Source organism: Bufo gargarizans, chromosome 4, assembly GCF_014858855.1.
Source record: "Bufo gargarizans isolate SCDJY-AF-19 chromosome 4, ASM1485885v1, whole genome shotgun sequence".
Classification (NCBI taxonomy): domain Eukaryota; kingdom Metazoa; phylum Chordata; class Amphibia; order Anura; family Bufonidae; genus Bufo; species Bufo gargarizans.
In genome coordinates this window covers 137,332,086-137,356,059 of record NC_058083.1, presented here as the reverse complement: position 1 = coordinate 137,356,059, position 23,974 = coordinate 137,332,086, and the positions used below count along the sequence as shown (strand labels likewise).

Here is a 23,974-nt window from a genome sequence, read left to right as displayed (position 1 = left end):
ATATCTTATTTTGAAGTATTGGAGACCTCTATGATAAGACCCCTGAAGGTAAAAGTCTTTTGATGTTCTAATACATTGCTAAATATTGAACCTAAATCTGCTTGGAGTGAGGATTGGGTTGATATAATGATTCATATATTATAGGACACTGTCTACAAATGGAATATACTACAGTCTGACTCTATTTTACTTGATATTAGTGATATAACTGCGATCACAGGTGTTCTAAGTTATATATCATATCTATTTATGAGTATATCACTTTTTGTGTATTGAACTGATTTGATTATATTGTATGTCTCAAACTTTTTTCTTTCTTAATACCCCTGAAGAAGAAGGATTATAAGACCTCCGAAACGCATTGGCATATTTTATTGAAATAAACTGCATTGATCAGAAGCCCTGTCGTTGGCTGCCATCAATTCACACCATCTGACATGAGATCCCGGCTAGGGGGGCAGTTAGTCACGGGTGTCTTGAGCTTTATCCTGTGACTACCCCCCCTGTGAAGTGAGTACTCTAACTCTCAAAACAGGAATCTCCCTTTGGGACAGTATTCTATATTTTATATTTTTATATTATTATCATAATATCATCCTCTGGTATAGGGGGCACTATCCACCACACCTATCCCCTTTATATCCTTGGGAGTGGCGCCTTTTACAGTGTTTTCTGTTTTTTTAATCACGTCCGGTTGGATCCATTTGGTTTCTTTGGAACCACCAGACTAGGTTCACCCGCCATTGGGATAAGACAAGCCATGGTGGGAGCTCAACTCATTTAACATATGCTCCTGAAAACTGGCGCACATTACACCAGAAATTTACTCTAGTACCTGGCAGGAGTAGATAGGAGATTTCAGTTCTAGTACATAGACAGCAGAATATGCGACAAATTTATTAAAAGGCACTTGCATCTTTATACATTGGTCGGAGCTTCCTCTAGTTGGGCTTTCATTAAAGAGTTACTGTACTTTTACACAATTTCATTTAATTTAATAGAGAATGGTGTAATTAGTACATTTTTAAATCAATTTATTTAAAAGATATGCCTGTATGCACCTAAAAAAAGCCATACAGTCATGGCCACTAGGAGTCCAACTTACATCTAAGTTGAAGTCCACTGCCTGTTGTCAAGCAAGATCCATCTCTGGTAATAGAGACTCAGAAGATGGCAGAAAGGAAGTCTGGGCATGTTTGAGCTACCCGAGATCCTGAACCTGATAAAAGAACTAGTTCTACACTGTTTCTGAACATCACATGAGCCTCCTGTGTGTCTGTAAGTGTGATTTACCCCTCCTTATCTGTTCTGTGAGCTCCAGCTTGGAAAACAAACATAGTAGGAAGTAAGGGAAAGGATATCACAGCAGTACAATGCTTGCAGAAGGGAGATGCTCCCTGCTTTTGAGTGAAATACATCTAGCTGTGCAGCTGAAACAGGAAATAATACGGCCGAAATAAACACTAGGTAAGCTCAAGTATAACTGTTCCTTCACAGTTATAATTGTACACAGCCGTTATACAAACTTTTTTGAAAACTCAGGTAAGGTTAGTTTCACACTAGTGGCAGGCTGTTCTGGCGGGTGAACAGCCTGTCGGATCCGTCCTGCCGCTAGTTCACGTATGCCTCCGGACTGCCGCTCCGTCCCCATTGACTATATGGCAGTGCAAGCCGAGAGGCAGCTGGACTAAATTAGGCACAGCATTTGGCAGCATGCCTGGTTATCGTAGACTGGAGTATGCCACGGGTCTATGATAAATCTCTCCCATAGTGTGCACATGCCGTCTCCCTTCTCTCTTTTTGTTCACCACTGCTTTGCCATAGGCGCACCATCTCCTCATACAGCTGACCGGCGGGGTGTCTCACCCCCGTCGATCTGATATTGATGACCCATACTGAGGATATGTCATCAATATTTAAAGCCTGGAGAACCCATTTAATGCCTTAATCTGATAGGGGAACAAGCTTTGTTAAACTAAGTTGGCGCAATAAGCTTGTGTGTTAATGCGCCAGGAATAACTATCGCCTACAACATCTTTTTCTAGATTCAAAAGTGCTGGTAGCAATCAAGCCTGGTGTGTCTAGTCTAAGTGTAACCAATGTAACTGTAGGCCGAATACCACTAACTGCGGCTGTGGCATTTTCTCCGTCCAAAAACTGCACAGTGACTGAACTGAAGGCATCCTGATGTATACTGAACGGATTGCTCTCCATTCAGAATGCATTAGGATTAGGGCTCATGCACACGACCGTTGTGTGCATCCGTGGCCGTTGTGACTTTCAATGGGTCTGTGGAAAAATCGGAAAATGCACCGTTTGGCAGCCGCATCCGTGATCCGTGTTTCCTGGCCGAGAAAAAATAGGACCGGCCAACGGTTCACAGACCCATTCAAGTCAATGGGTCCGTGAAAAATCACGGATGCACACAAGATTGTCATCTGCGTCCGTGATCCTTGTCCGTTTTTTCCTATCATTTCAATGGGAAACTTGACTTAGATTTTTTTTCATTTTTCATGTCCGTGGATCCTCCAAAAATCAAGGAAGACCCACATACGAAAAAACGGTCACGGATCACGGACCTAAGGACCCCATTTTTGCGGACCTTAAAAAAAAAACGGTTGTGTGCATGAGGCCTAAAACTGATCAGTTCTTTTCCGGTATTGAGCCCCTAGGACGGAACTCCATGCCGGAAAAGAATAACGCTGGTGTGATAGTACCTTTAATTGGTTCAATTAACGGGCAATTCCTTTTTTTAGATAGAGCCAGTACGGTTTGATACATTTTTTCTTATAAAGTTCAGTCCTGATGTATTCTTTGTATTTGAATAAATCATGATTATACAGTATATCTTAAACATTTAAGTGCAAGAAATATAAAAATATTGAATATACCAATATGGGGACAAATACTTTAATATAATAGCACTGTATAAAAACCCTTCTTGAAATATGGAAAAAGCGAGAAGAAAAGAACCTCTCTCGGTTTGTCAGGATGTGTTACTCTGTACATGAGATGCTGGTAAGTCTGTCCTATTTAGAGAACTGATAAAACTACAGCACAAAGTCAAAAGGTGATTTTCAGAATAACTTATATGAGGCATGACAGAAAGAGGCAAGATAAAATACATTCTGCTTATAATGGTGACAGCGGTATTTATTTGGCCAGAAGATACCAGTGTAATCTCTTTAAACTTTTGATCTAGACTATAAAGCTCAGCTTGTTAGCAGCACCAAGGGAAACTCATTTAGGAAAGGCGAAGTTACATATTATAGAGCAGAACAAATTCTTATCCAGTGCTCTGAATGGCAGATCTCCCCTGAAATCTGACAGACAAGATAGGACATGCTTCAAGATAAATCGTTTTTACCTCTTTGTTGGGAAATATTTGATGGAAATTTCTTAAACCTAGTCTTAACCCTCTGCAGTTGTAAATGTCAGGCTGTGTCAGTTACTTCATATTCATCCTTGGATGCAAGATAAGTATATTCTTTTTCCAAAAACACTACAGTTGCAACAATATATAGGGTGGTGTTCCAGCACCACTATAGTGCATATACAACGCACAAAACAAAATACAAGGATGGATTATAATCGACGTCTTACGATGTCCCATCAGCCATGTAGGTACTCTACCCAGTGTACACTGCCTACAAAAATACTACACTAATATTTGTGAATATGTTGGTCATTGTGTGATACTACCATAGCAATGATGTGGTTTTATTGTGTTTTTAATTAGTATTATTAATTAAAGGGGTTGTGCAGCCTGTTGATATTGATGATCTATCCTCAGGATAGGTCATCAATATCTGATCTACAGGGTTCCAACACCGGGCACCCCCGCCAATCAACTGTTTGAAGAGAAGGCGGCACAACTACTCGCTTCATTTATACTTGTCATTACACTGCACTTTCAAGACGACAGCAGTGTAATGAACACATCTAAATGCGCTCACAGTTAGATGCATTTCACTCAGAAGCAAGGGGCGTTTCCTTTCTGCCTGCACTATACTGCTATGACATCCTTTCCCTTACTTCCCCCTATATTTGCTTTCAGCTCTGGAGCAGAATAGATAAGGAGGCATAAATCACACTTAAAGACATATAGGAGTCTCCTATGATGTTCAGAAGCAACGTAGAAGCAGTTTTATCAGGATCTCAGCTAGCTCTGACATGCCCCCACTTACACTCCACCGTCTTCTCTGTCTCTGTTACCAGGGACGTATCTTTCCTGACAACAGACAGTTGACTGCAACTTAGGTGGAAGTGAGATCCCAGTGGCCAAGATTTTACAGCTTTTTTTCCCAGGTGGACACAGGCATATTTTTTAAATGAAGTGATTTGGAAATGTGCTACTTACACCATTCTCTATTAAATTACATTGTGTGAAAGTACAGGGACTCTTTAAAGGGGGTCGTGCAAGAATAAAAGTTTTTTTGGGCAAAAGCAGAGATATAAATGTGTAAAATACAGGTTTTACAGATTGTAATTAATTTTTTGGTGACAGGTCCTCTTTAAAGACTTTTGAAGGGCATTTGAAGAGGACCTGTCACCACAAATGTTATAGAGCAGGATGAGCTAGGTTTGTGGGATATCAAAAATATTTCCAAGATACTGATATTAAGAAATGTATTACCATAAATAGCAATTTATCCCATTCTATGGAGGCCACAAGGAGACATTATACTGTATGACGCCACAAGGAGAAATTATACAGTATGGGGGCCACAAGGAGACATTATACTGTATGGGGCCACAAGGAGACATTATACTGTATGGGGCCACAAGGAGACATTATACTGTATGGGGAACACAAGAAGACATTATACTGTATGAGGACCACAAGGAGACATTATACTGTATGGGGCCACAAGGAGACATTATACTGTATGACGGCCACAAGGAAGCATTATAATGTATGGGGGCCACAAGGAGACATTATACTGTAGAGGGGCCACACAGAGACATTATACTGTATGACGGCCACAAGGATACATTATAATGTATGGGGGCCACAAGGAGACATTATACTGTATAGGGGCCACAAGGAGACATTATACTGTAGAGGGGCCACACAGAGACATTATACTGTATAGGTGCAACAAGGAGACATTATACTGTATGACGGCCACAAGGATACATTATAATGTATGGGGGCCACAAGGAGACATTATACTGTATGACAGCCACAAGGAGGCATTATAATGTATGGGGGCCACAAGGAGGCATTATACTGTAGAGGGACCACACAGAGACATTATACTGTATGACGGCCACAAGGATACATTATAATGTATGGGGGCCACAAGGAGACATTATACTGTATAGGGGCCACACAGACACATTATACTGTATGGGTGCAACAAGGAGACATTATACTGTATGATGGCCACACGGATACATTATAATGTATGGGGGCCACAAGGAGACATTATACTGTATAGGGGCCACAAGGAGACATTATACTGTATGACGGCCACAAGGAGGCATTATAATGTATGGGGGCCACAAGGAGACATTATACTGTAGAGGGACCACACAGAGACATTATACTGTATGGGTGCAACAAGGAGACATTATACTTTATGACGGCCACAAGGATACATTATAATGTATGGGGGCCACAAGGAGACATTATACTGTATAGGGGCCACAAGGAGACATTATACTGTATAGGGGCCACAAGGAGACATTATACTTTATAGGAGCCACAAGAAGACATTATACTGTATGGGGGCCACAAGGAGACATTATACTGTATAGGTGCAACAGGGAGACATTATACTATATAGGGGCCACAAGGAGACATTATACTGTATAGGGCCACAAGGAGACATTATACTGTATGGGGGCCCCGAGGAGACATTATACTGTATAGGTGCAACAGGGAGACATACTATACTGGGGCCACAGGAAGACATAATGAATGAGGGCCACAAGGAGACACTATACTGCATGGGGACCACATGGAGACATTATACTGTATGGGGACCACATGGAGCCATTATACTGTATGGGGGCCACAAGGAGACATTATACAGTATGGCAGCTACAAGGAGACATTATGCTGTATGGGGGCCACAAGGAGACATTATACTGTATGACGGCCACAAGGAGACATTATACTGTATTGGGGCCACAAGGAGACATTATACTGTATTGGGGACACAAGGAGACATTATACTGTATTGGGGCCACAAGGAGACATTATACTGTATTGGGGCCACAAGGAGACATTATACTGTATGGGGGCCACAAGGAGACATTATACTGTATGGGGGCCACAAGGAGACATTATACTGTATGGGGGCCACAAGGAGACATTATACTGTATGGGGGCCACAAGGAGACATTATACTGTATGGGGGCCACAAGGAGACATTATACTGTATGGGGGCCACAAGGAGACATTATTGTGTATGGAGCCACAAGGAGACAATATACTGTATGGGGGCCACAAGGAGACATTATACTGTATGGGGGCCACAAGGAGACATTATACTGTATGGGGGCCACAAGGAGACATTATACTGTATGGGGGCCACAAGAAGACATTATACTGTATTGGGGCCACAAGGAGACATTATACTGTATGGGGGCCACAAGGAGACATTATAGTGTATGGAGCCACAAGGAGACATTATACTGTATGGGGGCCACAAGGAGACATTATACTGTATGGGGGCCACAAGGAGACGTTATACTGTATAGGGGCCACAAGGAGACATTATACTGTATGGGGGCCACAAGGAGACATTATACTGTATGGGGGCCACAAGGAGACATTATAGTGTATGGAGCCACAAGGAGACAATATACTGTATGGAGCCACAAGGAGACAATATATGACGCCACAAGGACATTATACTGTATGGAGCCACAAGGAGACAATATACTGTATGACGCCACAAGGAGACATTATACTGTATGGGGGCCACAAGGAGACATTATACTGTATGGGGGCCACAAGGAGACATTATACTGTATGGGGGCCACAAGGAGACATTATACTGTATGGGGGCCACAAGGAGACATTATACTGTATGGGGGCCACAAGGAGACATTATACTGTATGGGGGCCACAAGGAGACATTATACTGCATGGACGCCACAAGGAGACATTATACTGTATGGGGGCCACAAGGAGCTCCTCCTTGACTTGCTTTCTGCAGATTGCGCTACATTTCATCGCCATAGGTTCCCTTTACAGTCAATTCCACAAGGACAGGGGGATATTTATTTAATGTTCATTTTTAGTCGTATAGCACTTGTACGGTTACAGGTAGATATTCAATGATGTTCTACTGTCCTTTACAGTTCAGGAAAGTGTAATGTACTTACTAGACGCGCATACATATTACTACGTTATGATTGATGAGGAGAAAATAAGATTAAACGCAAATAACATTTCCAGTGTTTAACAAATGATTTCCTGTCTGAATGTATTGCATCTGATATGGTGAGGGAAGGTCACCTTCAAAGATATCACCCGCTGCAATCATTTAAACTCAATTATGTATGCAAAACGCTAGAAATATCATCTATCACTGAATTAATTACTGTTATAATAAATACATCATTTATCTACATGAAATGTATAAGGTGCTCTGTTCACCTATGTGTGTATCCCAGAATAGCAAATGTATTCCTATGTGGGCAGACAAGACACGGTCAGCACAAGGATGCTTTTTATACCCATGCCCCAATGTCTTCCTTTGTAATATAGTGGATTCTACTTGTCTGAAATGTAATGAACTGAAGATGAGAACATTTTATAGTGGAACTTTCAATTTTCATAGTGACAAGAGTTGTGATCAGTCCGGGCACTCAAACCCCTAACAATCCCTAAAACAAAGGGGCAGAGGAGCTGAGCACCTTCTCTCCTCATTAGCTGAAGACTGGCTCATAGGAAGTCAACTAGGGAAGAGCCGATCAAAGCCTCTAACATGTCACAGGTGACAGTCACACTTCAATTATGGCAAATGAATACGGAAGGTTTTAGGTGTACCTGTCATTTTTATTTTTCTTAAAGGGGTATTCCAGTTTTTATATATTTTTATTTATTTATTTATTTGTTTATATAATAGGAAATCATACAATTTTTGAATATACATGTATTGAAAATTCTGCATTCATACTTTTCTTATCTCAGGCGGTCAGCCCCTATATGCAGTAGAATGGTGTGGCCCATGTATCAGTCCTGTGTAACGTGTCCATGTTGTAACTGAAACATTGTATCAGTCATGTGACACTTGTCACATCATACAATCCCTGACATTCAGTATGCAGCCGTGTTACCTGACATACATGTGCTGGGTCAGCACACAGGACACATCCATGTGATAAGTAAATAAGACTAATGGTGGGATCGTGGTTTTATTGTGTTTATTACATTATCTACATTACTTTGTGTACTTTCTTGGTGGCCTGTCTCTAGGTGATGTTATGTTGTTGATAGTTTAGTGTTTACAAACAAACACAACACACACTGGCAGACATGATGAGAATACTGTATACACTGTATGTTCTGCTCTCTCATACACTACTATCCACCTGTTAGACACCTGGGCATCCAGCTCACATGATTGACACCAGGTTTAGTCCTATCCAGCCCTCCTCTAGATGCATTTTATAGGATTAAAATGGACCAAACCATATTTTTTCTTTAAGGCGAGGCTACTGTATGGATATAATAAAGAAACTATTTTAGAAATATAATACAGAAAACTGTTCAACATCTTGTTCTCTAAACAAATAAATCTCATAATTAAAACTGGAATACCCCTTTAATATTGTGTAAGGATAGTGATTTTAATATATATTTTTTTTATAATTTATAACAGAAATGTGTGTATTTCATAAGAAAATAGCCTGTAATGTGTCTCCTTTACTATATGCTGAAGATGGCTAGGTGTAACATACAGAGGCTGGATGTATTGCTACGTCACTTAGCGATCTATTGCTCCTGTCTGCAGAAACAGTACTTTCAATTCATATGTAAATGAGTAGTTACGTGCACTGAAGGCGGGCCCAAGTCAGTCTGTGCACCCATCCTCCTTCTGCTTCCTCTGCCAGCCCCTCCTTGAAAGGGCCAGGCGAGGTGACTATGCAGGAACCTGGTCGTGTATGTCTTCTCCAGAATGAAGCACTGGATCAGTAAGTGAAAGCCATCATTACGTTCAGCTGAGCTATCTCTACAAGGTTTAACAATGATCTTGCGGATGAAAAATTCCCTATAATGACTGACGTGATAAGTAGTTCAAACTCAGTCCAAATATTCTGCCCTAGATCACAAGGCATATTTAAATGGGTTTTGCTCAAGGTATCTGTCACCAGTTTATGCTGCCCTTGGCGTTTTTTTTATTTTTTTTATTACTACACTGGAGAAGTACCCTGAGCATTTTGTTATACTGAACAATTCTCTATTGACAGAATGACAATAAAGTTAAATTGAAAGGACTAAAATGTGTGACAGATTCCCTTTAACATCTGGTTGGCTCCTGATGGAACACTTCCCTAATATCCAGTCTATCATCCATTATCACAGCTACTTGACTTGAGCACACCATGTCAGTAAGATAGCATGAGAAGAGAATTGTGTCAATTATATCATCAAGACCTGTGTTAGTAAGCAAATCATGTTCACAATCACCTTCGGCAGTCAGGCTGTAAAAAGGATTACACCACTAGACCTTAGGTTTCAAGAAGCTAAAATGTCCTTTTCTTTAGGTTAAAAATCAAGGGTTATCACGGAGATGAGGAGTCTTCACCTTCTTACGCTCATCACAGGAAAGGATAAGCATCAGTTTTGCAAATTTCAGCTTGGCAGCTATAATTGAAATCCTTCAGGTCATGTTACCTTGGATAACTGGGAGCCTCAAACCTTCTGGAGAATTCACTAGGAAGCAAATCTGCTCCTGATGCAATAAAAGAGAGGAGATTATTTTTCTAAGATCAATGGTCAGATACCAAGTCCTTTGCTTCAGGAAAGAGGAATAACTTTAAAAGAAAGCACAAGGACCTATTTCTGAATTTACCGTCAAGCTTAAATGTGTCTTCAGGTTTCGCTTTTCTCATCTGACAGTCTATAGTTCTCCGCTCTCTAAAATGAACAAACATCTATAGAACCTAAGAAACCAGTAACCCCAGTATGCCCAACTCAATGGAAGATACATTTATATATTGCTATAGTCCTGCTACAGTACAAATTATTGGATAATTGCCCAGTTCTGAGTTTTTGCCCCCTGCTCCATGGTTGCTGGACTATATCCTCACATAAATGCCCTCACAACGAGTACTGTAGAAAGTTATACATGCTACAAAGACGACAGAAAACTATAGGCCAAGATGGTATTTTTGTTGCCATTTGACATCTACGCAATAATCATATCTGCCAATAGTTTATACCTGCCAGAAATAGAGGAAATAAAGCCATAAATTAACTCAAAGAAAATTAAAGGGAACCTGTCACCGGAATTTTGTGTATAGAGCTGAGGACATGGGTTTCTAGATGGCCGGTAGAACATCCACAATACCCAGTCCCCATAGCTCTATGTGCTTCTATTTTGTAAAAAAAAAAAAAAAAAAAAAAAGATTTGATATATATGCATATTAAGCTGAGATGAGTCCTGTATGTGAGATGAGTGCAGGGACAGGACTCATCTCAGGTTAATTTGCATATGTATCAAATAGTTTTATTACACAATAAAAGCACACAGAGCTATGGGGACTGGGTATTGCGGATGTGCTAGCGACCATCTAGCAACCCATGTCCTCAGCTCTATACCCAAAATCCCGGTGACAGGTTCCCTTTAATTTCTCATTAATGCTTAAAACTTGACTCTTGTTTTTTCATATCCGGATTGATAACAATAGTCTGGTTATGTATAACGCACTTTATATTAGTTAGTGCAAAAAAGGACCACATTAAATTTCAAGATCCATAATGACCCTCCAAAATATGTACAAGTCATAAAAATCTTAAAATTTATGATGTTAATGGAATGGCTGGACATGCGCCAAAACAAAAAGAGCTGCCTCATTGTAAAAAAAATGGCAAGAAATTACATTATGATTTTTCCATACAGATGATATAATTAATGTATGACTGCTTAAATGGGTATTCCTATTTGGGACATTTATGGCATATCTATGTGATATGCTATAAATGTCCAGTAGGTGCCGGTTCCTCCTCACTCAAGAAGGATGCCCCCCATCACGCCCAGCTGGGGATGGACAGGTGGCCACTAATGTGCATCTCTGCACTTTAATAGCACTTCCAAGAACTGCTAAGCACGAACTCGTAGAACACATGTCCAACTGTCCATGGGGGAGGGGAGGAAGGGTATCATAATATTTATATCACTTTCTATATGTAAAATCATTAGCAAAAAAAGGATTCAAGTTTATGTACATTTCCATCAAAAAGAGGTACTTCCAGTCTGCTTTGTGGAGACCCTCCGAAAATATTGTAATTATATAGAATAAAGAACTCTGGACCAATAAAACTATAACAATTTTTCCTTTGTTGGGTAAAGTGGTGATGCTGGGGTCCCACATTAAGATTCTGAAAAGACCCAGCTTAGGTGGAAATCATTATGACAGTGATCAGTAATATAACCAATCTTTAGATGAGCGTTTATGATGGGATGAGCCATTTAGACGTAAATAAGTAGTAAAAACCCAACTGAACTTACCTCCGTGGCTGGTCCCATAAATAGCTGCATGATGAAACACTCACGTGACTCGTTACAGCCCTGTCTTGGTGGCTAATATTTCACTATTTAAATTTATAAAATGAAACGATGGGGCAGAATCACTATCCCTGTCTAATATTTAGGCAGCGTAGACCTAAACCAGGCAGTGTAAAGATGTGTCAAAATTACCACTGTGACTTACATTGTATAAGTCTGGTGTCCAGCCAGTCACTTGTGTCTAGCTTTACATCAGTTGTTGATTGGCTTATATTGCACCAAAATTGTGGCGCACATTGTTGCCTTTGAAGTCATGCCTCTTCCTGCTAATTCACTCCTGGTTCCGATAAGTCCCACTTCTTTGTCTACTGAGACGCAAAAAGTGTCTAAAACACATAATAAAAAGGATGCCAATTTATTTTCCTGAAAACTGATCCTGTAAATCTCACTCAATCTAAATTCTACACCCTCAAAAAGGGCAGCAGCCTATTAAAATTAGATATCATCACAAAGAACACTACAATTATATGAAAACTTCTAAATCTAACTTCTACCCTCATCTAAACCCTACAGGTGTCTAAGGGCTCTTTCACACTAGCGTTTTACTTTTCCGGCATAGAGTTCCGTCACAGGGGCTCAATACCGGAAAAGAACTGATCAGTTTTATCCCCATGCATTCTGAATGGAGAGCAATCCGTTCAGGATGCATCAGGATGTCTTCAGTTCAGTCATTTTGACTGATCAGACAAAAGAGAAAACCGGCGAAAAAACTGAAGACTTGCCGGAATGCCTTATCAGTAATTTTTTTTCCATAGGAATGTATTAGTGCCGGATCCGGCATTCAAAATACCGGAATACCGGATCCGTCCTTCCGGTCTGCGCATGCACAGACCTTTTAAAAATGAGAAAAAAATAAATACCGGATCCGTTTTGCCTGATGACACCTGAAAAACTGATCCGGTATTGCAATGCATTTTTCTGACTGATCAGGCATTGTTCAGACTGATCAGGATCCTGATCAGTCTGAAAACCTGATCAGTCTGAAAAATGCCTGATCAGTCAGAAAAATTACATGCGTTTGCATACAGTTTGCCTGATCAGGCAGGCAGTTCAGGCAACGGAACTGCCTGCCGGAATCAAACAATACAAGTGTGAAAGTACCCTAATACAACTTAACAAAGCAGCTACATACCATGAAAAACTGCATGTGGGGTAAGTGACGTGGATCTGTTGCAAAATCCACAGGGGATTTTTCTGCTGAAATTTTCATCCTGTGCGGACGTGTATTTAACGCGGATCTGTCAGAGTAGAATGCTGCTCTAAGGAAGGCATACTACTATACCATCAGGTACACAACGGCAATAAAACATTATGCAAATAATTTCAGACTCTTGCTTCCGACATGTTGCTTTTCCCTACATATATATTCATTTCATATATATTTTTTTCTAAACGGTCACTAGAAATCAGCACAGTAAAACTTTGCCCTGTTTAGCCTCCTTTCCTCACTGAAAAATATAGCATAGTATAGCTTGGCTTAACTAAGACAGAATAACGTGCTCACTGATTTGCTTTAACCTTGATGGTATGTCCACATGGGACGTAAACTGCAGCAGAAAAAGTCCCTGTTGATTTTGCAATGGATTTGCGTCAAAATCCAACTAAAAATCGCTTTTGTACTGGATTTTACAATATAAATAGCACACAGTGAGTTGACACAGCCTATGGATGAGATTTATCTTATCCACCACTATAAAACACTACAGTTTTACTGCCTGCAATTAGTATATGCCCCCTTACTGGAGAACATCCACGTTTTCATCAATCGGGCACAATTAAAGGGCATCTGTCAGCAGATTTGTACCTATGACACTGGCTGACCTGTTACATGTGCACTTGGCAGCCGAAGACCTCTGTGTTGGTCCCATGTTCATATGGTTCCGCATTGCTGGCGTTTTAATATATGCAAATTAGCTTCTAGGAGCAACGGGGGCGTTACATTTACACCTAGAGGCTGTGCTCTCTCTGCAACTGCCTCGCCCTCTGCACTTCGACAGAGCCAGGCAGTGTAGGCAGTGTCACTGCCTGGCCCTATCAATCAAGGTGAAGGGGCAGTTAATGAGAGAGCTGAGCCTCTAGGTGTAACAGTAACGCCCCCATTGCCCCTAAAGGCTAATTTGCATATATTAAAACGTCATCATGTTTCTCAGTAATGCAGGCACATATGAACACGGGACCAACACAGAGGCCTTCAGCTGCCAAGTGCACATGTAACAGGTCACAAAACTGCTGACAGATGCCCTTTAAGACTAAGCTGCAATACCAGAAATAGCAGCATGGACAAGAGATCCCAATACTTAAGAGTTCTCAAAGCATAAACTAATTAATAAAATTCAATATTAACTATCAAAAATGTATAGAACCTAAAGAGAAATAAAAATGAAATGAAAAGTAGAGGAGGAGGAACCGATCATCTAACTACAACACAGAGATGTCTTATAAATCACACAGTGAATGTAAGTAAAATGCAGCAATCTGGGTCAGGCTTCTTTACCCCCCACCTAATCCTCTACTAGAGTACATTATGTCCCGGGGGCATCCTTTTAAAGCTCCATTCCAATGGTTTCTTTGATTTTACTCTAAAGGAAATGTATGCAGGTTCCATGGTCACATCAAAGGAATATATCTCAAGTCATATAAGAAAATATGCTTATCTCTTGAATACAAATTTCTTGGAAGTGACTAGTCATAAACTAGTTTACAGCTGTAGCAGAAATTATTCTGAAATATATAGTAGCTTCGCTGCTGGACATAGGCACTATAAAGATCTGTCCACTGTAGTGGATGGAGATGGCTATGCTACTCGATAACCAGCATCTTCTACTACACCATGGACAGAGCTGCGTAGCCGCTGATCAGTGGCGGTGAGGGATGTCAGACCCCCGCCAATCAGATATTGGTGGCCTGTCCTGAGGAGTGGCCATCAATATACATATCCTGGAATACCCCTTTAAACATATTGGTCATTTCCACCTATTTAAATGGTCTAGTGTGAGTATATTCACTATTAAACCAGGCACAAGGCATTGTAGAGCTAGCTGAGCTGAATGGAAAGATACCTTTCACTTAGTGAACCGATACCTCATTCTCGAGAAAGAATACTTTGTAACCATATGGAAAAGTGCAGTTAAGTGCACCAATGGCAGCTCCAGAGCACTCTGTGCACCCTTACTCCTCCTGCTTCCTCAGCCAACCCGAGGAGAGGGAGGTCCTGGGAGAAGACGCAGGAGGAGCAAGGGTGCACAGAGTGTCTTAGACCTGCCCTTGGTGCACTTAACTGCTCATTTGCATACGGAGTAAAAGTACTTTTTCTCTAGAATAACCTAGAAATAAACTAGACTATGATATTTTACATTAGAGATAAGTAAATTTACACACTTTGCTAATCCTAGTGCAGGACATGGGGGAGCAGTGGGATACAGGTTGGTTCTTTCAAACCTTGGATTCTTGTGTGGTGCCTCTTCTGACCTGCACTAGGCACAACTCAGTACATCAGTTTTGACTTGTGTCAATAGGTGCATTACCTGCTCTCTGGATAAGGATGGGTTCGCACTTCAGTTATTAGATCAGCTATTTCCAGTTACTGTGAGCCAAAAACACAGAACAGGTGCAGATCTTCCCATTCTACCTTATCTACGAGTAGTTTTCACTGCTGGTTTTGGCTCACAATCACTGATGGAAATAACTGACCAAATAACTGAAGTGTAAACAAGGCCTAATGTGCTGCAGAACTGTTCATAAAGATGAACTTGTCCTAATGCAGACAATGTGCACGACCCCAATGTAAACGATGAAGTACTGCATTCTATTTTCTACACGGTATGGGATTTATCAGGAGGTCATTTTGAAGTTAGTTTTTATTCAGTTTGGTATGAAATAATTTGAGCCAAATTTATTATCTGTTGCACGTTGTTTAATAAATGTCACATGTCATTAAACAGGACACCTTTGGCCATGTACTACACTTTTTCTACACCACTCTCATACTGGATTGCGTTTAAAAAAAGTTGCAGCAATAAATCTGGAGTGACATTACCATCTGCACTATTAGGCCAGGTCTACACGACGACATTTGTCGCGCAACATTTTGTTGCACTAATGTCGCGCAACTATTTTTATAATGGCAGTCTATGGTGTCGCACTGCAACATGCGACATGCTGTGACTGCGACGCGACAGACGCAGAAAATCCATTCAAGATGGATTTTTCTGCGACTGTAGCGTCGCAGTCGCAACATGTCGCATGTTGCAGTGCGACACCATAGACTGCCATTATAAAAATTGTCGCGCGACATTAGTGCAAAAAAATTTCGCGCGACAACTGTTGCGCCCTATCTGTCGCGCGACAAATGTCGTCGTGTAGACCTAGCCTTACCCACTTTCCCACCCATGTTTCAAAACTGGAGTGGAGTAAGAATACAAAATGTTGCAAAATTTTTGCACAAATAAACCTAGGACTTTGCGACTTTTTAAAGCAAGAATTCTTTGCAATGAGTAAAATAAACCCCCCCTAACATGTAGATAACATTACAATAAACTGAACCACACACAGGTCATTACTGCAGCAGAGAAAGTGGAAAATTCCAACATATTGAAAATGTCATGGTCAGCAACAAGTTAATCATGATCTTGTACAGAAACTGTAACCAGAGCATGTACGTACATCATTAGGCTACATTCACACGAACGTAGTGTTTTGCGGTCTCACAAAACTCGGATACCGGCCCGTGTGCATTCCGCAATTTGGCGGCCACTGTCATAGAAAAGGCCTATTCTTGTCTGCAATTGCGGATAACAATAGGGCATGCTCTATCTTTTTTGCGGGGGCGCGGAATGGAACTACGGATGCGGACAGCATGTGGTGTGCTGTCCACATCTTTTGGGACCAAATTGAAATGAATGGGTCCGCTCCCGTTCCACAAAATTGAGGCACAGATGCGGACCCATTCATATGGTCATGTGAATGAGCCCTGAGGCTGTATTTCCAAATTAATATCCACATCAGTAGGGGCTACACAGGAACCTACTACTTCCAGATCATTGGGTAACTCCAGGCACAGATGCGGATTGGTATATTTAAAGGGGTTATCTGAGTGTTTAATACTGATGACCTATCCTTAGCATAGCTCAATAGTATCTGATTGACAGGGGTCCAACTCCTGGCAACCCCGCTGATCAGCTGTTTGAAAAGGCTGTGGCACTCGCAGCACAGTGGCGTCCATTGGACAGCAGCAGTGCTTGGTATCGCAGCTCAGCTTCATTCACTTGAAGGGGGCTGAGCTGCGCCTAGGCCATGTGACTGATGAACATGACCTCATTGGCAGAGGGTAATCTGCGAGGAGGCCACGGCACTCTTCAAGCAGCTGATCTGTGGGGGTGCTGGGAGTCGGACCTCCACCAATCAGATACTGATGACCTATCCTGAGGACAGGAAATTAGCACAAAACACTCAGAAACCTCTATAAGTAAAGGCATATCGCTATGGTATGCCATCATTCTATGATCGTTGGGATCCCAACCAAAGTTTTGCTGTGCAGAGGAAAACACTACGGCTTCATGCACTTGGCCGAACAATGAATCTGCAAAATACGTAGACCTTCCGTGTGCATTCCGCATTTTTTTCACTTCCATCAATAGAAAAGCGTATTTTTGTCCGCAATAGAAACCAGAACAGTACCTCAGCGGAGTGGCCATGTGGATCTACAATGTGTGCATGGACCTATAGAAATGAATAGGTCAGGGTGCTAGCCACAAAGAATACATACAGATAAAAAATATAGTTAAGTGCCTTAAGGGGAAGCAAAGATAAACCAGTGCTGTGGTCCCTTCTTTCTCAGGATAGGTGGGGGTTCAAATGGTTGGACCCTTGAAAATCATAAAGTTATGGCAAATCTTACCAATATGATGAGATAACCCTTCGATTGCAGACACATTTACAAAGTTTTTAAAGAAGGTGAAGCTGCAATAATACAAAGGATACTTGTGATCGAAACCATACCATACTCTGAACAGATGGGCGCTCTCTTCCTTGGTAGAACCTTCAGTGGGGTTTTCTGTTCTCTGTTGAAGAAAACATATACAATAGATCATTGATTCCGGTAATGATCCAAGGTTCTTCAATGCTCGTACGGTATAGCACCAGTATATAAGCTGCTGACAGATTGTGCTCATTCCCATCACTCCCAGTCTACTCTGAGTATCTTTAATCTATCTCACATGAACACACTACAACCAATTTCATATTACGCCACTTAATAAATATGTTTTAGGAGTGTAAGAGCAAAATGGATTTCAGCAGAAAACTACACAGGAAAAGAAACTCAATGAAGATGTTGCCAAAGTAGATGATAGATATATAGATAGATAGTGTAAGCGATCGTCTCTTTTCAGGGGGTCTCAATCACAGATATCTCACCAGACAACGGATTTTCATGTCCAAACTGTGCATTTATTTTGACAGTCTTCTAATAAAGGATAGTCCAGTTATACATCACTGGGTGGGGTGAGGTTCCCGCACCGCCAACACTTAAAACACAAATAAACTCCTGCCCGTCTAGGCGCTACCTAAACACAATACGTCCCTACCTCACTCATAGAGCTCAGTTCACACATGGACAACATATGCGGCTTTCCTCAGCCATCATCAATACTGCAGCCTCAAGGCTGCGGCAACTCCAGTACCTTTTGGGGGAGTGTGGCCCAGTAGTCCTCCAGACGCTGGGCGTGCAACTCTCGTTCTCTAGGTGTTGCTAGGTCCTCCAAACCTTAGGCTATTCAAAGCCTGGTGGCCCCTCAGTCCTCCTGACTGAAACCACACACAGAGCCTCTGCTTCTCGCTCTCCCTCCCCAGACTGACCTACTCTGAGGCGCTTTATGCGAGCCTGATTACAGCAGGCCTCACCTGCGATCACCTCAGGTAGAAAGGAAAACCCGTACTGGAAGGGTGTGGACTGGGAACTCCCTCTACCAAGCCTAGCCACCAGTCCAAGTAAAATCCAGCCCAGAAAATGTATACAGAAATGTCTCAGCAAACTTTGCTTTGCTGAGACTACTGCCACTCTCTGGATTTTATCTGTCTCACCCATCTGAGGTACCTGAAGTGGGACAACACACCTTCCAGCACTGTTCACATTTCAATATAGAAGTGGGAGCAATCTATCAAAGACCATTGGCTCAAGGTCCAAAGATATCAAAAATAAAAAAAAAGAGGCAACACTCCCAGTAAGGTGAAAAGGTGGTAAACTCACCTTATCCCCCCCCCCCCTCCCAACTGCAAGATGTCAAGCCAACACAATGAAGTCTTTCTTGCTTGAGAAAGACCTCATTGTATTGAGTTGAAACGTTGCAGTTGGGGGTGAATAAAGCGGGTTCACCACCTTTTCACCTTACTGGGAGTGTGATAGGTTAGACAGGCAGATAGATAGATAGATGTCTTTTTGGACTGAACTGCAATACCAGAAATAAAAGCATAGACAAGAGATTATAATACATAAAAGTTCTCAAAGCATAAACTACAAAAAAAAAAAAGAAGTTATATTAACTATAAAATATACAGAACCTGAAGAGTAATACAAATAAAATGACGTGGTAAAGCAGCATGTAAGTGTATGGCTGGATAAAAAAAAGTAGAGGAGTGGGAACCGACCATCTAAGCAACCGTTGCTACAAAAGGCATCTAGTGAACATTGAGTGAACTGCGCTAAAATATAATCTGACATAAATAGACACTAAATAGATTACAATAGCAGCAACAAAACAAAGCACACAAAGCAATTTATCAGGGAAATTACTGCTTGGCTAAAACAAAAGAGGAAAGTGGCTGCTTTCACAACGCTGATTATTCTACATATTGTACAGTGCATGCAGAAGATTACAGTTGTACAGAACGTTACCCCAAGGTTAAAAATATCTATTTCACATGTACACCATACAATAAATGCATTGTTCTAGAAAAATATCAAATTACTTAAAAGACCTTTAAATGTTTTCTAATATATCACTTTTTGGGGGGGCTTATACTTTTTAGTAAGGAAGTTACTAAAATAAATATAACCTCAGTTTTACTGTAAACATATCTGGTAAACTGCAAATGAACCTATCAAACCGGAAACTTCAGGTTACTTCACATACAGTACAATGTCAGAATTTACAATAAATTCTCCTAAAAGGTATTTTTCAGGAATATGTCATGTACAACCTACTGGATGTCACATTCAGTGGTTATGTGATATACTGAAGTCATATGACCACAGTATCTGATTCGCTAGTGCAATAGAGCCTTTGGGTAACGTGACTTCTGGATGTGACTTTAGGATGACTGTGACCTCGGACTGTTATTTTTACACAACTATGAGAGTGGTCTCAGTGATAATGGTGTAAAGTTTCTAACAGGTATAATTGGTTTGGAACGTGTGACAGAAAACAGTGAGGGGTCAGTAGGCTGATCTGACTCTGAGAACAGCGGTTAGTAGTGGAAACACTGGGCAACGTGCACAAAAATCTCTAGCTAAGAACTCATTACCAGCATTTTTTGTGAGCTGTGAAATTAAGATAATTATGCTTAAAATGGACCTTTCATGTTTTTTTTATACATTTTTCAACATTTTTTTATATTTATATATATTTTTATATTTTTTTATAAATAAAAATGAAGTTTTTTGACTCAATTTTATGACTGTCATGAAGTGCAATATGTGACGAGAAAACAATCTCACAATGGCCTGGATAAGTAAAAGCGTTTGAAAGTTATTACCACATAAAGTGACACATGTCAGATTTGCTAAAAATGGCCTGGTCCTAAGGTAAAAACTAGCTTGGTCTTGAAGAGGTTAATACAAACCCATGAAAGGTCCTCTTTAAGTGCCTCCTGCCTCAAAGAATCATTTTTTCTATCAGCACTGAAAAAAGTTGAGTTCTGATCCTGGACTATCCTGTAATTTGCAGACAGTTGACAACCTTGCATTAAACAGTTTGTCTTGAGTAGGAAACCGAACAATTCAGGGAATCGACCTGTAATAAAGAATAGATGATCACTTACCTAGTAGATCCCGCACTGTAGCTCTTATTCTCCCAGGAGGGCTCTGTTGTATTGACTGCAGTGGTGAGGTCACTTCGACAACAAGTGACCGCTGGCGCTGCAGCCAATCACTCGCCTCAATGGTGTACTGGAGAGGCAGTGCTTGGCTGCAGTGGTCACGTGTTGTTGACGTGACATCACTCCTGTAGCTGGGAAACAGAGCCTTGACGGCGTGGGATCTGTTAGATAATCATCTATTCTTTATTAGAGATAAATCCCCTGAGTTGTTGAAACCGGACAACCACTTTAAGGTACTTCAGTTATGTAAATTTTATATTCCTCAAAACCTCTATTTGCTTTCATTCCAATTGTTTTTATATTATTGTGTTTCAATACTGTCAGATGACAGCGTGAGACTCATTAAACTTAGGGGTCATACTGGCAAACAATTCACTTGAATGGATGAGTCTTGAGGGACAATCCCACGTAAATGGTGCATGCCGTGATGGTCAGTGCGGAAAATCACACATGTGAATTGGCTCATCAGCCAATGTGCTGTCTGTTCTAAACTCGGACAGCACTCGAATGTGGACATCACTTACCTGTATTCATAATTCACATCTATGTAATAACACTAACTACATGGCAATATATTGTTCAACAGTGAGATTTTTGCACATGCTTATTAGTCTTAGTCTATTCATGCTGCACAAGCTTAATCAAATCCGTTTTTTGACAACTTGTATAATTCAATAACACGCTTGTCATATAAGATCTGACAATTCACTGGTATTTTATCTTGTTGGCTTGCAAAAAATGTGATATATTCCTTGTGACAGAGGAAGAGAGAGTAATAATTTATTAAGCAGACAATTTTATATGAATTTAATGGGGTGTCCTCATCTTCTAAAGATATGGCATAATTCTAGGATATGCCATGAAATTGTGATCAGTGCAGGTTTGACGTCTGAGGTCCCCACTGATTTCAAGAATGCAGGGACCTGCCATGGAGGGAACTGCAACACAGCCCCACAATGGATGACCAGGGGTATCAATGTACAGGGAAACCATGAAAAGAAGCCAAAGCTCTTAGCTAACGTAGCATCATGGCCCCTTTGTTTTATAAACTGTGGAAGTCCTGACAAGTGCAATACTTACTATGATGGGAAAATGATGTAAAAAATTTACTAGAAACATAAAAATGCAAATGTGAACTATTGTTCATTACTATTTTCACAAACAAGGCCAGTAATATATTAAGAAACGCAATTTTATGTATGAATAAAGCAATCGCTCTGGAACTCCAGCTGTGGTGAAACTACGACTTCCAGCATGCTCAATTCATTTCTATGCAGTTCTGAGAACAGCCAAGCAAATGTGCATCTTGGGAGTTGTAGTTTTACCACAGCTGGAGTGCCGAAGGTTAGTCATCACAGGTCTATATAATTTCCCACCTCAGCCGTCTTTGTGTGAAGTGCCAGGGACCATTATTTTCCCATTTTAGCAATTAAAGGGGTTGTCCGGACATACCCATATTTTCACCCAGGCAGCCCCCCCTGACATGAGCATCGGAGCAGTTCATGCTCCGATGCTCTCCTTTGCCCTGAGCTAAATCGTGTAGGACAAAGGCATTTTCAGGAGTTCCGGTGACGAACCAGGCTCTCCATGGCGCTGCCAGGAAGGCACTGATGGGCGGGCTTTAGCGCTGCCCTAGCCAGTAAAACGGCTAGGGCAGCGCTAAAGCAATCCCATCAGAGCTGGTGATGTCACCGAACACAGTGCCGGGTGGAAGATTCCGCCCGGCAGTGTGTTATCGTAAACAATAGAGCCTGTGCCCTGCGCGATCTAGCACATGGCAAGGGAGCGCATCGTAGCATAAGATGCTCCGATGCTAACATCAGGGGGGCTGTCTGGGTGAAATTATGGGTATGTCCGGGTTCAGCTCTGAACCCGGACAACCCCTTTAACATTAAGCACCCAAGAACAATATAAGTCATAACTAGTGATGAGCGGCAGGGGCAATATTCGAATTCACAATATATCGCGCATATTCATCATATATTTGTGAATTCGAGAATTTGCGATTATTTTCTTGATTGCAAAAATCAGCAATTAAATATGTGCGTATTGTGCGCGCAATACATGCGTGGGTCACTTTTGCTAAATTTTTCAAGCTGCTAGAAGTTTCCTGAGACTGGAGAAAATGGTTGGCACGGCAGAACATTACAATAGCTTTATATGCAGATAGAGTGCTCCAATATATTCGCAATTGCGCAAATCGACAATTAATGATGCGCATATTTTGGCGCAATACATGCAACTTCACATTTTAGCAGCTCTGACTACATATTACTGATTGGTGCACTAAGTATTGTTGTGACATCACAGCACTATGTCTGTAGCATGTATGTATCAGCTACACTATTTCACTATCTAACCTACGCTGACCATCTCCCACTAACTATTTTCTATTATATAAAAGCTAACTAACTAACTATCAAATGTAGTGTGGAAAGCACAGAGCACAGCAATGGCACTACTTTCTCTCTCAGAACTCCATAAAACTACAGAAAATTGCTGCTGGGGAGGTTCTTATATAGTAAAGGGTAGGTAACTTTCCTATTGGTTGCTAGGGATGTTGCTAAACTCAGACAAAGACACTGCAACATTCTCATTGACCCACCAGCAAGAAGGGAAGTTACTGATAAAAAAAAATCTAGAATGTTCGCGAAGTGCCAATATTCGTGATTAAAATTCGTGATTAGAATATTCGTGCCCAACACTAGTCATAACAAAGCATAAGATGCTAACATTTTCTATTCAGGTAGACAAAATGTAAAGTTCAAATGGTATGTCGCATAAGTCTAAAAAGCATGAACGCATAAAAGTAAAGTTCTAAAGACTCAAGAAAAGAAAACGGTTGCAATTACTCCAAAGGAAATTAAGAGCAAAAAAATTATTGTCATCCCCACAATGTCATGGACATGAAGTGCCGTCCAGTAAAGAATATTTCTACCAACAAGCCACATAAACTGCACCACTGACTGGCTAGACATCCCAGCCAACCTCAAGGAGATGATGCACCACTGACTGACTGGCTAGACATCCCAGCCAACCTCAAGGAGATGATGCACCACTGACTGACTGGCTAGACATCCCAGCCAACCTCATGGAGATAATGCACCACTGACTGACTGGCTAGACAT

General features: G+C 41.0%; 1 protein-coding gene across 1 annotated transcript in view; it reads right to left on the bottom strand.

Annotated features, from left to right (window-relative positions):
• The window catches only part of SLC9A9 (solute carrier family 9 member A9), an 804,798-nt gene that overhangs the window by 121,968 nt on the left and 658,856 nt on the right, over positions 1-23,974 (bottom strand). The window contains exon 14 of the mRNA XM_044291747.1: positions 17,733-17,812. Coding sequence (XP_044147682.1) covers positions 17,733-17,812 — 80 coding nt within the window. The remainder of the gene's footprint in view (positions 1-17,732; positions 17,813-23,974) is intronic.